A 15,109-nucleotide genomic window follows, 5' to 3' on the forward strand; every position below is an offset into this window, starting at 1 on the left:
GGCTTCACAGATTAATTAACTGGTAAGAAGCAAGTTTGATGCATGAGTATTTACTTTTAAATCTATATAACAAGAAGTAAATTAGAAGTTAAGTCGTTTTTTTTTTCTTTAAGATAAGAACTAAAAGGAGAGAGTGCTTTTTGTAATCTTGAGAATAGCACATTTGCTTCAAGGAAGATTGTGATTGCATAATTTGACCAACAATAAACATCTACTTTTCTTACATGTTTATAAAATAAAATAAATGTTAGAAGAAAAAATACTGTAATGCTTTTTTTAATTTTATTTTACCTCAAAGAAACTCTATGAGCATTTTACAGAACTTCAGTGTTCCTGGGAGATCTTAGGGAAATGCTGCCTCAAAAGCCTATTTTAAATAATTGTGAGGCATTAAAGTAGGATTTTGCTATACTGTATTTAAAACTCAAAAGAGTGTGGGTAATATTTGACCTACCAAAGTCACTACTCTGCTTGGGGAGTTCACTACTCATCTATTTGAGTGATTCCAGAGGCCCTTTCTAGATGCCCAGATTCTTATGTAGTTAAGACTTAGAGGTACTTCAGACTGTTTGTCACCTTCAACCCCATACCAGTGTAGGTTAGTGAGGACCAAGAGGCCCATATGTTGGCAGGAGAGAAGACATGGTCTTCCTGTTTTTCTCTTCATAGGGTTGTTGTGGAAGTGTTTGATCTCATGATGTGTATTCCTCAGAGGGCATGTAAACAACTGGCAGCATATTTAGCTCAGGAGGACTGTCTTTTGGGGAAAGTCAAATAAGATGGTGGCTGGAGCTGGGGCTAGGATCCTAGGGACTCATTCTACCTCATAGTCAACTGGGAAAAACCAAGTAAGTTCCGTCCTCTGGGCCTTAGTTGCCTTGTCTTTCAGGCAACTTGGATGATCTTCAAGTTTTCTTCTGGTGCTAATGTATGTCTAGGACCCCTTGCTATACTTTCCAAGGAGCATTGGGAATTGCAAGTTAGACAGGAAGGAGGTGGGGCAAGGAAGAAGCCTGGTCCCATGCCCCAGTGCACTTTTCCTAGCCCCTCAGCTATGAAAGGATAAGAGAGTCCTCTCCCTTGCTCCCTCTGCCACTCCTCTGACTTTTAGCACATGCACATGTATGTGTGTAGACATACCATACAAATCCCACTCAGTCTTGTTTTGGGTAGGTAGCCTAGTGTATCAGTCTGCTCAGGCTGCCATGATAATATATAGACTGCATGGTTTAAACAACAAATATTTATTTTCTGTTAGATCTGGAGGTTGGGAAAGTGAGCTCAGGGTGCCTCATGGTGAGGGCCTTCCTGGTTTCCTAGCTCATGGGCCTTTCCTTTGAGTGTACATGTGACCCTTAAGATGCCACTGATTTTATTGGACTAGGACTGGGCTCCACTCTTCTCACCTCAGGTAACCTTAATTATCTCCTAAAAGACATGTCTCCAAATAGAGCTATGTTTGGGGTTAGAGCTTCAGTGTATTAATTTGGAAGAGAATGCTATTCAATTTACTGCACCCAGTGATGTAATGATGCCAATCTATATTTGTGGAATGAGCCTCCCCGCTCTTTTTGGTAATGGGGGATTAAAATCAGAGGAATTACATTCCCAGTGCTTTTTATTTTGAGACTAAGTTTTGCTAAATTGATGAGGCTAGCCTTGAATTTGAGATCCTCCTCTGACTCAGCCTCTTGAGTCCCTGGGATTAAAAGCATGTACCACTGTGCTGGGCTAGTCCCTATTGTTTTGTTTTAATTTAGTTGTTGATAGACCTTTATTTTTTATTTATTTATATGCGGTGCTGAGAAGTGAACCCAGTGCCTCACACATGCCAGGCAAGTGCGTTACCGCTGAGCCCCAGCCCTGGCCCCATAATTCCTAATTTTTTTTTTTTTTTTTTGAAGTTCAAAACACGTGTATTTGAAGTCAGGAGGTTTATAATGGTTCAGTGTCCTGGTTCTGAAGGAGACAGACCTCTTTGATTTCCACTTCAGCCACTTACTAATCATGTGGCATTTGGCAAAGTACATAACTTCTCTCTGGGAGTTGGCATCCTCATCTGTGAAATTGGGGTACCCTCGGAAGAGGGCTTACCTGAAAGGCCTTGGCCCTGAGTTCAGTGCTCCCTACTGAGCATTCAGTGAGTGGTGGTGAGTACCATTGCTCTGCCCCCGACTCCCTTGCACCCTTAATAAATTTATTCTTCCAGCTTCCTAGGACTCAGAATCCAGGTGGGTGTCTAGAACCTTTTTTTTTTTTTTTAATTGTTGATGGACCTTTATTTATTAATTTATTTTATGTGGTGCTGAGAACCGAACCCAGTGCCTCATATGTTCTAGGCAAGTGCGCTACCAACTGAGCCACAACCCCAGCCCTGTTTAGAACCTTTTCCAGTGTCTGGAGGCTAGGGACAGGCTGGGGGACCAACCCCTTCCACTTTCAAGACAGTGTGGGTCCACCTCATGCTGCATACTTCCATCCCTGGATTATTTTAAAGAGCTTTTTATTATGAAATAATTTCAGAATAATAGAGTGTCAAGGGCAACAGAACATTTTGCCACATTTTACTATTCATTCTTTCCTTCCTCATCCTCTGGGCTCCTTTTTCTTTCCCTTCTCTCTGAGCCATGAACTATTTAAGAGTTATTTGCATACATCATGCCCCTTCATCCATACAGAGTTTTTTAGTGTATGTTTCCTAAGAACAAAGGCATTTCCTCACATATCCATAGCATAGTTACCAAATTCAGGAAATATGTAATTTCTGGCCTATATGAGAGCTACTTATTTCTATGTAGTTCATCCCTCAGTTTTGTCAGCTGGCCCAATAATGTACTTTAAAAAATATTTTATTTTTTCTGGTCCAGGGTCCAATTCAGCATGGAGGACTTTCCTGCTTTTAGTAATCCTCTCTTGTTTCCTTTAAACTGGAGAAGTTCCTTAGCCTTTTTTTGTCTTTCTTGACATTGATTTGTTTTGAAGATTACAGTCAAATTGATGTAGAATATCCTTTCAGTTGGTCCCTTAACATTCATTTAAAGTAAAATGAGTTAGGAAACCACTTTCCCTTTTCTTTTGTATAAATATGTATTTGCTGAACACACAACCTTGTATTGCATGCTGTGAGGGAGGGACAAAGCCTGGTCCCAACTTGAGGACCTTAAGTTTGGGTTTGTGGGAAAGTATTTCCATCAGGTAGGCTGAAGGGACCCCCTGTGTTCTTGTGCCTGGAGGCACTCACAAGCCTGGATACTTATATCTTGGATGGATGCAAGATGAGTCAGCATTCTAGAGGCCTACAAAGATGCAGAAAATGGCCCTGCTTCCTTTCCAGCATCAGTCATCATTACCTGGACTCCTGAGGTGCTCCAAAGATCACACTCCAAACACGAAGTTTTGCGGAAGTCTTGAATAAGCTGCAGCCATGGTTTCTAGCCCTGCCTACCAAAGGATCTGCTCTGATTTGGGGATACTCCCTTTCCTTCTGGGCCATTGCTGGGAAGAAGAGTTCCTGTGTGGCTCTACTAAGTGCCACTGGAACTCAGGATGAATTGGGGAAAGGAAAGTCACTGAGCCCTGGAATGATGGGAAGGTGGGCTGCAGGTTGCAGGCCTCAACGCAACCTGTGACAAGGTTAAGCAACCTTAGGATGATCTGCATTTTGACCTGGCTGGCAGATTAGATCCTCAGACCTGAAGCTTTGCTTTTTTCAGCTTTTTAGCTTCTCTGCTGAGTGATGCACATGGAGGATCTAGTCAAGTATTTTATCAGACCAAAGCAGACAGTGCAAAAACATTTGAAGTGTCATTGAATCTTCACAAAACAGTGGCCAAACAAGGTTTCAATATGAGAAACAAAATAAAATTGATTTTCATGTAGTCATTAAGTCAACACCATTGCCTACTTTGTTAATACACTAACATTTCAAAGTACTATCTGGGCTGCAGACATTCCTATAATAGATGAGAGACAACCCTGCCTTTCTGAATTTAACTTAAGTGTTAAGTACAAGCCGGGCATAATGGCTCATGCGTGTAATCTGAGCAGCTCAGGAGGCTGAGGCAGGAAGATTTCAAAGCCAGCCTCAGCAACTTAGCAAGACCCTAAACAACACAGCAAGACCCTATCTCTAAATAAAATATAAAAAAGGGCTGAGGATGTGGTTCAGTGGTGAAGAACCTATGAGTTCAATTCCTGGTACCAAAAAAGAAAAAGAATAAGTACAATATAAAATTCAATCCCTGGGTTGCTCTGATGACATTTTAAGGGTTCAGTAGCCACATGTAGCCAATGGCTACTGAGTTGAACAGTGCAGTCCAGAGCAGTTCCACCTCTGCACAGAGTTAAGTTGGACTGTGCACCCTGCACTTCCTGAAGCTTGAGGAGCTGTGGTGTGGAGAGGCCTCCTTCCCTGATAGACTTTCACAGGGGCAAATTTGACAAAAGGTGAAGTTGGCCCTTAAATATGATTGGAAGCTATTAGTAATTTGGTTTCTGGAAGGCTGGGATGGGTCAGAGGTGTACTGAAACACTTTTGTGCTAGACTGACAGCCCAGAGCCCTGTGAAACTAGTTTTAGTATCAGGGTGACTTAGCCAGATTTTTTTTTTTTTTTAATTCTAGGCAATTGGATGGAGCAGTGGTGTCAGCTGGTGCATGGGGTCTTTCTACTCACCTGGCCCCTTGTAGCCCCAGCCCTTGAGTGCAGGGGCAGGCACAGGAGCCCAGTTTCTAACAGTGGGGGCACTTCCTTGGGGAGGGGAATCCCTGTCCCAGTTGCCGAGACAACTGCCACTAAAGACCCTGGGCTGGGAGTGAGCTGAGCTGTCTGGTGGTGGATTTTGAGGCAGGACAGGCTGGGAACTCACGTGGATGATACAGACAACAGACAATGGACTGGATTGTTATTGCTCCTGCACCTCCTCTGCCAAGAACATCCAGAACCACTAACCCAGTCAAACCTCTGCTCACCATTCCAAGAAAGTGGGGTGTAAGCGTGAGTGAGGGAGTGGGAGGACAGTTGTCTCTAAGCTGGGACCCAGCCCACAGCTGCTGAGGAAACCATACGGCTGACTGTGCACACGTAGGAGTGACTGTGGCTCTTTGTAAGTGCCTATCTGCCTGTGGGTCCTTGCCTCTGTGTGTGCACCTCTGTCCCCGCCTCCCAGCCTCAGCTAAGGAGGGGAAGCTGAGTGCCTGGCCTGGCCCATCTCTAGCTCCCTACTCAGCTGCTCAGCTTGAATGCACCTGCCTCTGCTCCAGCTAGGATGTGGCTCTTCCACGCTCTGCTCTGCATGACCAGTAAGTCAGTGTCATCCCATGCCTCAGCTCCAGCCTGATGTCTACAGCATGTAGCCTTTTGTTTGGGGGCTCAGGGCCAGTGTTAGAGAAAGCAGGAGTTTCCCCAGGGATGCGCTCTCACTTGATGGGTCAAATCTCCGGGCTTGTTGAGAAGGACCTATGGTGCTCTGCTTCGACCATGTTGATAGCTTGTGGCTCTGGATTCCAGCGTTCTGCCACCCAGTTCCATCTCCAGCCAGTCTCCTCTTTCCAGGGCACCCACTCAGGGCAGGTCCTTAGGTCTTTGCCAGATTAGTTGATCAAAGGGCAGAAGCCCAGCTCCACCCAGCCGAGCACCCTAATGTTACAGAACAAAGCTTTTGCTGTTGAAGGTGAGGACCCTATGGGAATATAAGCACCAAGAGACTGGGGTGAGTGTGTTAGGAAGCAAGAGACTGCTTCCTGTTCTTGTGGTGTGTGGGTGGTGGTAGGGAGGCACTTCTGCTACTTGGGGGTCCCATTCTGGTCTTTAAATTCCTCACAGTCTGGTTGTGCTTGTGTGCAGCCATAGTCCTAGCTCACTGGCTAGCCTGGCCTTTTTTAGGGAGAATGTAGATTCCTAAGGGCCTTTATACTGCTCTTAGGATTACTTGAGCCCAGGAGTTCAAAGCCAGCCAGACCATGTCTCTAAAAACAATAAAACCTCTCAAGAAAGATACTTTAGGCAAGCCAAGTCCCGAGTCTGCCCACGAGTCCCTGGGGATAGGACAGCATGGTCAGGGAGCCCTTGGAGGCTGTTTAGGTAAGAAAAGTGATCCTCACTAGTGGTCCAGCAGACCTGGGATCTTCACCTGGTTGAAAGCTTGGCAGAAAAATTAGGTGGACCTCAGGCATGGTAGTGCAAAGGCTCCTAGGAGCCTGCATTCTCCCTGGAACAGGCCAGGCCAGCCAGTGAATGTCAGTGTCTGAAAGCTAAGTTGATGCTTAGAGCTTAGAGGATTAACATCCTCCATGGGCCAGATCACCCAAGAAACAGACCAGAGCATGCTCTGCTTTGCTGTAGCACCAGCAAACATACATTTGGAACAAATTTTTTTTTAAATATTTTTTTAGTTGTTGGTGTACCTTTATTTTGTTTATGTGTGGTGCTGAGATTCAAACCCAGTATCTCACACATGTTAGACGAGTGCTGTACCATTGAGCTATAGCCCCAGCCCCATTTTGGAACAAATTTTGATATTTGATATTTCAAAGCATCAGAGTAGTCATTATGGAAAGATCAAACCTTTGTTGAACTTCCTTTTTCTTTTTCTTTTTAATATTATTTTAGTTGTAGATGGACACAATACCTTTATTTATTTATATATTTTCATGTGGTGCTGAGCATTGAACCCAGTGCCTCATACTTACGAGGCAAGTGCTCTGCCACTGAGCCACAATCCCAGCCCAAACTGCCTTTTTCGTATTGCATGGTTTAGACTTGTCTTTATTTTTGTTATATACAGGGTATGGAGCAGATTCACCTTTCTTATGGCTTTGATGCTCTATCACCAAGAATATCTGGAGATATTTAGACTAGACTCTGGTTCACCTTCATCTAGTATGGAGGACGTGATGAAGGCCCAGAACAGGACAGTGACTGTCCAGGGTAGCAAGAAACACCAATGAGACAGGGCTCAAGCCCAGGCCCCAGTAGTCTCTGAGCTCCAGAATATTCCCATGGCCTGGGATGCTAACCCTGGCATCTTCACTCTGGGCTCCTAATCATCTGTCTCCTGTTGCTTCTCAGACAACCACCGTCACTTAAGAATGTTCACCAACAGGTACCATTTGTCAAACCCCTTCTGAGGCCTAGGCACGTCCCACATTGTTGGACAGCAGAGAACAAGAGGAGAAGACTGGCAGCACTAAGACCTCTTAGCCTACAGCTTATCTACACTGTGGGATGGGTGAGAGCAGGGCTGCAGCCACTCAGTCTGAGTGGGATAAATGATGCTGTGACAGTCCTGCTATATGCTGTGAGGCCCTGAGATCTGGGGATAAACAAGTCTTGGGGGGCTTCCCAGAGAAGGCGAGACTGGTTCTGAGAGTCTTGATGGCTGGAAAGAATCTGGAGAGGAAGCAGGGAGGTACCAGGGAGGATGGGAAGAACCCCTCAGGCCATGAATTCAGGCCCACCCCCAAATTCTGTGCCTGGCTGGCCTGGGCTGAAGCAAATCCAGAACTATTTCTGGCCTGGCTCTGACCTTCTACCCTTTCCAGGCCACCTGCTGTGGCAATGTCCTCTTCTAGTCACTCTTGGGAGCAGATGAGATAAATTATCTAAAGGTTTGGAAAGAGGCACAAATAAACAGACACCCTGAAACCTGGAGCCACCCACACCTGAGTCCCCAGCCCCAGCATACCCTGCTTCCATGTGGCCCCCCGAAGACCCCAGGTCACTCCTCAGCCCTTACTCATTCTGTGGCCACAGCAACTCACTTCTCCCTCCAAGGTCTCAGAACTTAAGTCTACTTCCCTCATCGTGTGAAGAAGGAACTGTGCTATTGACCTACGAAACCATGGGGGTGAAGAAAAAGGAACCAGAGTCTAGGGCCTGCTCTGGTCTGACACCAGCTCAGGCTGAGGCCTATGGCTCTGCCCAGGGGGCAGAGGGGAGAGACCTGGCTCTGCCTGGCATAGCCCTGAATCTGTGTACAAGTTGGTGAGAGAGAGTGGGGATATAGCTCAGTTGATAGAGTGCTTGCCTTGCATACACAAAGTCCTGGGTTCAATCCATAGGACCAAAAAAAAAAAAAAAACAAAAAACAAAAAAATAAATAAACAACTGTGTGAGAGAAAGCCTTGGTCCTCATGGAGAACTGTGGTTTCAGCTGGCCCTGGAGGCTGGGGAGGTCGTTAGCAAGTAGTCTGGTAAAAACAAGGGGCTTTCTGGTTTGAGAAAAGACCCGGGATGGAAACCTGGGTGTGTGGAAGATGGAGGGTGAGGTTTGTGTGGGACCAGAAGACTGTATGTTCTTGTGTCTGTCCCACTCCAAGATCAGAACATCTTGGACCTGGTGATAAGGGAATTGTCCCTCTCCTGTGTAATGAAAAGATAGCACACACAATAACCTCTCTAGCCCCATCAGAAGACTTAACAAGGGTGCCCCCAGGACTTGATGGGGAGGGGTCAGGCCATTTCAGGTGTGGGGGTGAGGACAGCCCAAGCCAAGAAGAAGAGCGAGGCATGGTGACCAGTGACTATGGAGGCTAAAGCAGGAGGACTACCTTATTAATGTTGCAAGACCCTATCAAAAAACAAGAGCCTGAAGCAGTGGCAAAAAATAAGAGCCCGGAGCAGTGGCACATGCCTGTAATCCCAGCAGCTTGGGAGGCTGAGGCAGGAAGATTGAGAGTTCAAAGCCAGCCTCAGCAACATAATGAGGCACTTACCAACTCAGCCAAGATCCTGTCTCTAAATAAAATGTTAAAAAGGGTGGGGGATGTGGTTCAGTGGTGAAGTACCCCTGTACCCAAAATAACTTTTTTAAATAAATAAAAAGGGATAGGGGTAGAGCACCCCGGGTTCAATCCTCAGTATTGTGGAGGTGGAATGAAAGAAATAAAAGAAAAATGTCAGAGAAGGGCAGTGCTTTAGAAGCACCAGGTGGAATATGGGCCCTGTGGAGCCCTCTGGAAAATTGGCTTGGTATGTGAGGTATGGATGGAGTGTATTTGGTACATATGGGGTATGTATGGGATGTGTATAACATATATGGTGTGTATGGGGTATGCATGATGTGTACAGAATGTATACAGGGAATGTATGGGGTGTACATGTGTATGTGAGGTGTATGAGGGCCAGATAGTGTAGGGGGGATATATATGGGGTAAGGAATGTTATGAGGTATGTGTGCTGTGTGTGGAATACATATTGTGTATGGGGTATATATGTTGTAGATGGGGTATATAGGGTGCAGGTAATGAGTATAGGGTATGTGTGAATGTATAATGTATAGATGTGTGGGGGATATATAGGAAAGCATATATGATGTGTGGGTGGTGTTTGGGGTATATGAGGTGTAGGGGTTGTATGGGAATGTATATGGGGTATAAGGATATATATGAAGTGTATTTGCTGTATGTATATTGGGTGTGCATAGGGTAGGGTGTGTGTGTGTGGTATGCATGGGGTATGTTTTACTGTATATGGGGTATATATGGGTATGTGTGTGTGCATTGGTGTACATGGGTGTGTAGGGTTTGTATAGTATATGGGGTATATGGGGCTCATGGGGACACACAGGCAGCCAGTCCTGAGAGGTCTATGGTGATGGGGGTAAGGAGTGTGGAGGGCCCAGAATGCTAGGCTGAGAAAGCTTGGACTTCACTGGAAAGGGAATAGGAAGCCATGGAAGGCCTCAAGCAGGGTAGTGACAATGTCACCTTGCTTCAGTCAGTCTGTGTGACACAGGGATACATTGACAGATTTGTATGTTGTATGGAAGGTGGAGTATAGAAGAAAGGGGATGCAGAGAAGCCAGCAAGAAGGCTACAGTCATTGTCTAGTCCACAGGTGCTGAGGATGGCAGGCATGAGGAGGAGGAGGCACTCATGAGAAATAGGAGGACAACTGGAACAGCAACAGGTGCTTAGCATAGTGCCCCCCACACAATGTTGCTCAAGACCTGTGGCTATTGTTTCTAGCTAGCCTGTGGAGGGCGAGGGAGCCAGTGACCTCAGGTGACTAAGGTTTGAGGTTAAAATGATAGAAAGACCAAGGGAATGGACTGAGGATGTGGTCCATGGGCGGCTCCCCTGGGCAGGCTCTCTGCAGATTGTTCTGAGGTGTAATCTTCTCCCAAAGCCTTTCTAGGCATTCTGGGCCAGGTGTCAGGACACCCGAATCTAATTCCACTTCTAGAAGCTATGAGCTATGCAGCTCATTGCATAGATTTGGGCAAACCATGTGCCCTGGGCTTTGGTTTGTTGGGAATATCAATGATCACTGTACTGCAAAAATGTGTATTTAAAATGCTCAAAGCAAGCCAGGCATGGTGACACACTTCTGTGATCCCAGCTACTCAGGAGACCGAGGCGGGAGGATCTCAAGTTTGAGGCCCTCTCTCAAAATAAAAAATGAAAAGGGCTAGGGGAAGTAGCTCAGTGGCAAAACACCCCTGAGTTCAATTTCTAGTACCACAAAAAGTAAAAAAAAAAAAAAAAATGTTCAGTGCAATGGGGAAAGGGAGAGGCAGTGGGGCTGACAGGATGGAGGGGCTCTTAGTCTGACTCAACAGGCCCACGTGGAGAGCAGACCTGTGGGTAGTGTGGTGACAGACACTGGTTTAACTGTGCTCTCCTGCCTGACAGCATGTGAGGGGGCTTGTGGTGAAGCGTGGGTGAAGCTGTGACAGACCCTCACCTGTGGTTACAGTTCTGTACCCTCAGCATCCACATGCTGGGCCTCCACACAGCCCTGGGTTACAGAGGCAGATACTGAAGTGAGGTGACAACTCAAGGTCCTTCAGTGACTCTATGCAGAGCAAGAATTTGAACTCAGGACTGAACTACCTCTAGGGCCTGTGCTATTTTCTCTGAGTCTCAGTGGAAAGAGTGAGGGAAAGGGTTGCGTGACATAGGGGCAGCCCAAGCAAAAAGTCAGGGGCCCTATGGTGGAGCAGGGTGAGTGGCTCTGGGCAGACATAGGCACCAGATGGTTATCAGGGAAAGTTCAGCAAATATGGTGACTCCACCATCACACACACACACACACACGCAGAGGTTCTCATGCCATTCTCCTCCACAGTGTTCTTACCAACCTAGTCACCATCTCTAAGGTAGGGCTCTATCCTAGCAGTGAGTGGCAGAGCAACAGGAACCTGAGCCCAGCAGGGGCAGTGCCCAGCTCCTCCAGGCACTTTTGTGATCTGCTCACTTTGTTTACCAACTCCCCAATGCTTCCAGCTTTGGAATCAGGCAACCCTGGGCCCCAGATACAAATATTTAATTTACTGATGCTCAACCTCTTTGAGCCTCAGCATGTAGCATGGTGAGGTGCCTGGGAGATAGCAGGTACTCTGGGAGGATGGCTGTGATTGTCTCTCTGCTCATTTCTTCCCTATTCCCACCCCTTCAAGACCTCTCCCTTGAGCACAGCAAAAATGAGGGTGTGGTTGATGTGGAACATGAGTATCTGGACCATTTTGACATTTTCAGGACAGCTGTTCTGGGTCTGGCCCTGTGCTCAGCTGGGCTCTACAGTTGGGGATTGTGGTGGATGATTCAGGTTTATGGGAGACAGATTTAATCACAGTCACTCTGATCAAGACAGGAGAGCCAGAAACACCACAGGTCGCTGACTGGGCTCAGGGACCAGTGAGCTCCTCTGCTAGGGTCACCATTGGCTCCTTACTCCTGGCTGGCTGAGTAGGGTCTCAAAGGCTAGGCTGTCAGAGGGGTGAGACTGATGAGGAAGGCATGTGGATGAAGGGAACAGCTTGGACAGAGGAGGTAGGAAGTGTGCAGGTAGCAGGTCCAGAGCATGCCAGGCTGAGAATACACTAGGCGGGGTGCCTCAGATGCCCAAGTGACACACTGGACTATTCTCAATTCGGGTCTCAGTTGTAGACAGTAAAGGAACAGGGGAGGCCCTGCACTCACACTTGTAGCAAGCTGGGAATTCCCATATATAACACAGTGCTCCACCTGAAAGAGGCCAAGGAGACTGTCCCAACCCCTACCAGACATCTTCCCTCTAAGCTCTGGAGGACAGTGCCACCCTCTTCCTGACCTGGGAGTTCTTGGCCTGGAACCCTGAGGGTCTACAAGTAGGTTTCAGGGGTCCACTCATCCAGGCCAACCAAGTGTAGACCACTGAGCCAGGCCCTGGGAGAGCACGGTGAGCCAGGCAGTTGCATATCTTTGCCCTTGTGGAAGTCATTGTCTGGGGAGGAGACACTCAAAATAATAAGTAAACAAGAGAAGAGCAAAGTCAATCCAGATTATGGTAAATGGTCAGTGCTTGTGGGGAATAGAGTGGCCCACTGGAGTTTGAAAGCAAGAAAGCCCTGTGCCAGGAGGTGAGCAATGAGAATGAGGAGGAAGCCACCTGGGGAAGCAGTCTGAGGGAAGAGCACTTCCAGCTAAGGGAAGATATTTTACTGGGCAAGGGAAGAATGACTTCCCTTCAGCCTTCTGGGTTCTTTGGGCTACCAATTGAACTGACATAGGGCAGCTTAACAAGAGAAAACAGATAAAAAGGATCAGAAGCAGTGTCAGGTGAGTAGCATCCTGAGCTACAGAAAGAAATAGGGGCTTAGGAATTTTGGGGGTGGAGACATGCTTTGTGGGAGGGTCCGGGAGGAACTGAGTAGTGAATAAAGTTCATCTTGGTATACAGATAATATCTCTCAGGTAATGAAAGTAATCTCTTCCTGTAGATTACTAGTGTGTGTGTGTGTGTGTATGTGTATGTGTGTGTGTGTGTGTGTGTGTGTGTGTGTTTGTGAGAAAGAGAGAGAGAGAGAGAGAGAGACAGACAGACAGACACTGGGGATTGAACCCAGAGGTATTTTACCACTGAGCTATATCCCCAGCCCTTTTATTATTTTTTGAGATAGGGCTCACTGCATTGCTGAGAGTCTTGCTAAGTTACTGAGGCCTCGAACTTGAGGTCCTCCTGCTTCAGCCTCCTGGTTTTTGGGATTCCAGGTGTGTGCCACCACACCCAGTTAGGTTTCCTTTATGAATAAAATTTCTCTTACAACAGGACAGCTTTTCAGAATTACTCCTCAATTTTTTTCAGAATAACCAGCTCAAACTATGCCAAAGAAATAAATTTAGGGGTGACACTTTCTTGTCTCCTCCAGTTATATCTTGGGGGGGGGTATGTCTTGAGCCCTTTGTTCTACATAAGGGGATGGGAAGGGCTCTGATGCTTGCCTCAGATTCTCAAAGGTATCCCTGACCCCCAAATAGGTATGTTATGTTCTACTTTGGGGCAATGGAAGGGAGAGCATGAATCGCAGCTCTGGGAAATGAGATTTGGGGTCTGTTCAGTGTTCTCACTAAGAAGAAATCCAGGGAAATATTTTCTGGCTTGAATAACAGGACTAGTTGTGCTTCACCAGAACAATTTCTTTCTCCAATTTTGTGGACACTGTGAATGATGCTGACTGATCGTTTTCATCTTTATGTTGGCTTCAAGAAAGCTTATTTCATTCATGTATGAATTTATCCAATGAATAATTTTATTAAGCTTCTCTTGAGTGCTAGTGCTGTGTTTACAGCAAAAAGTGGGGTCATCACAGAAAGTGCCAGCATTGGTCGATATGTATATAAGATGTCAGTTGACCGCCTTCCTGTCTGATTAGATTCTTTTTGTTTGTTTCTTTTTTGTTTTGGTACTGGGGATTGAATGCAGGGGCACTCCACCACTGAGCCACATCCCCAGCCCTATTTTGTATTTTATTTAGAGAAAGGGTCTCACTGAGTTGTTTAGCACCTTGCTTATGCTGAGGCTGGCTTTGAACTTGCGATCCTCCTGCCTCAGTCTCCCAAGCTGCTGGGATTATGGGCGTGTGCCACTGCACTAGGCAGATTCTTTCCTTTTCTTTCTTTTTTTTAATATTTATTTTTTAGTTTTCGGTGGACACAACATCTTTATTTTATTTTTATGTGGTGCTGAGGATCGAACCCAGCGCCCCGCGCATGCCAGGCAAGCACGTTACCGCTTGAGCCACATCCCCAGCCCTTCTTTCCTTTTCTTAAACCACTATTTCTATTCTGTCTTTTTTTTGCCTGCCCCATAATTGTGACTTTTATTTTACCATATTATATATTTTTATGAGCCAGTACAAAATTTTCTGGGCAAGGTAGAAGTATAAAGAAAAAGAAATAGAATATAGATGCCTACTGTGATATTGGCAAATATATATTTAGTCTTTGTTTCTCATTTCCTGTCATACAAATCCTAAAGTCCTTGGACTCTCCAAAGTGATACATGGCTTTCTATGCATGGCTGATGGCAGCCCCTAGGCAGCAGGTTGGAGCTGTTCTTGGGAAAGATGGAGGCAGGATTGGAGGATTGGGACTTTCAGCCCTACCTCCAATCCCCGAGAAGAGAGAGAGGGACTAAGTTGTGAAGTTGACTACCACTGACGGATGATGTCATCAATCATGTCATAAACTCCAGAAGGACAGGGTTCAGAAAGCTTCCAGGTAGTGGAATACAAGAAGGTTCCTGGTGGTGGTGCAACTAGAGAGGGCTTGGGAGGTCCACACCCCTTCCCCCATACCTGGCTCTATGCATCTCTTTCTCCATGTGTTTTATAATATCTTTTATGATAAACCAAGAAATTTACCTGTTTCCCTGAGTTCTGTGAACCACTCTAGGAAATTAATTGAACCCAAGGAGGGGGTGATGGAATGCAGATTTAGATCCAGTTGGTCAGAAGCACAGGTAAAAACAACTTGGGGCTCACTGTTGGGATCAGAAGCATGGTGGAGGGTGGGACAGTCTTGTGGAACTGAGCCCTCATCTTGTGGGATCTGACATGGTCTCCCAGTAGAGGGTATCAGAATTAACCTAAATTAGAGGTCATCCAGTTGGTATCCATTGCTGAGGGACTTTTGTTTGGTGTGTATGGGAAAACTCCCATGCATCTGGGGTCACAGAAGTATTTTGAGTAGTGAGAATGTAGGAGAAACTGAGTTTTTCCCTCTATCTTCTCACTACTTTATTTCTTCTTAGGGAGAGGAACTGGAAATTGAGTGATAAGAAATCCAGACCAGCCCTCAGAACCCTTTAAAAGATTGCCACTCCAATCCTTAAAAGATTTTCAGTA

The 15,109-nt window shown here is 46.1% G+C and overlaps 1 protein-coding gene across 2 annotated transcripts in view; it reads left to right on the top strand.

The window, feature by feature from the left end:
* Itgae (integrin subunit alpha E) overlaps positions 1 to 15,109 on the top strand; it is a 66,637-nt gene that overhangs the window by 5,525 nt on the left and 46,003 nt on the right. The window contains exon 1 of one of the 2 annotated variants that reach the window (XM_015505919.2): positions 1,789 to 5,300. The exons of the other annotated variant lie outside the window; for it this stretch is intronic. Within the exon in view, the coding sequence (XP_015361405.1) occupies positions 5,267 to 5,300 (34 nt within the window). The 5' untranslated portion in view covers positions 1,789 to 5,266. Of the gene's footprint in view, positions 1 to 1,788; positions 5,301 to 15,109 lie in introns of those variants that run through there. 2 annotated transcript variants of the gene reach the window in all.

This window comes from Marmota marmota, unplaced genomic scaffold, assembly GCF_001458135.2.
Source record: "Marmota marmota marmota unplaced genomic scaffold, marMar, whole genome shotgun sequence".
Taxonomy (NCBI): Eukaryota; Metazoa; Chordata; class Mammalia; order Rodentia; family Sciuridae; genus Marmota; species Marmota marmota.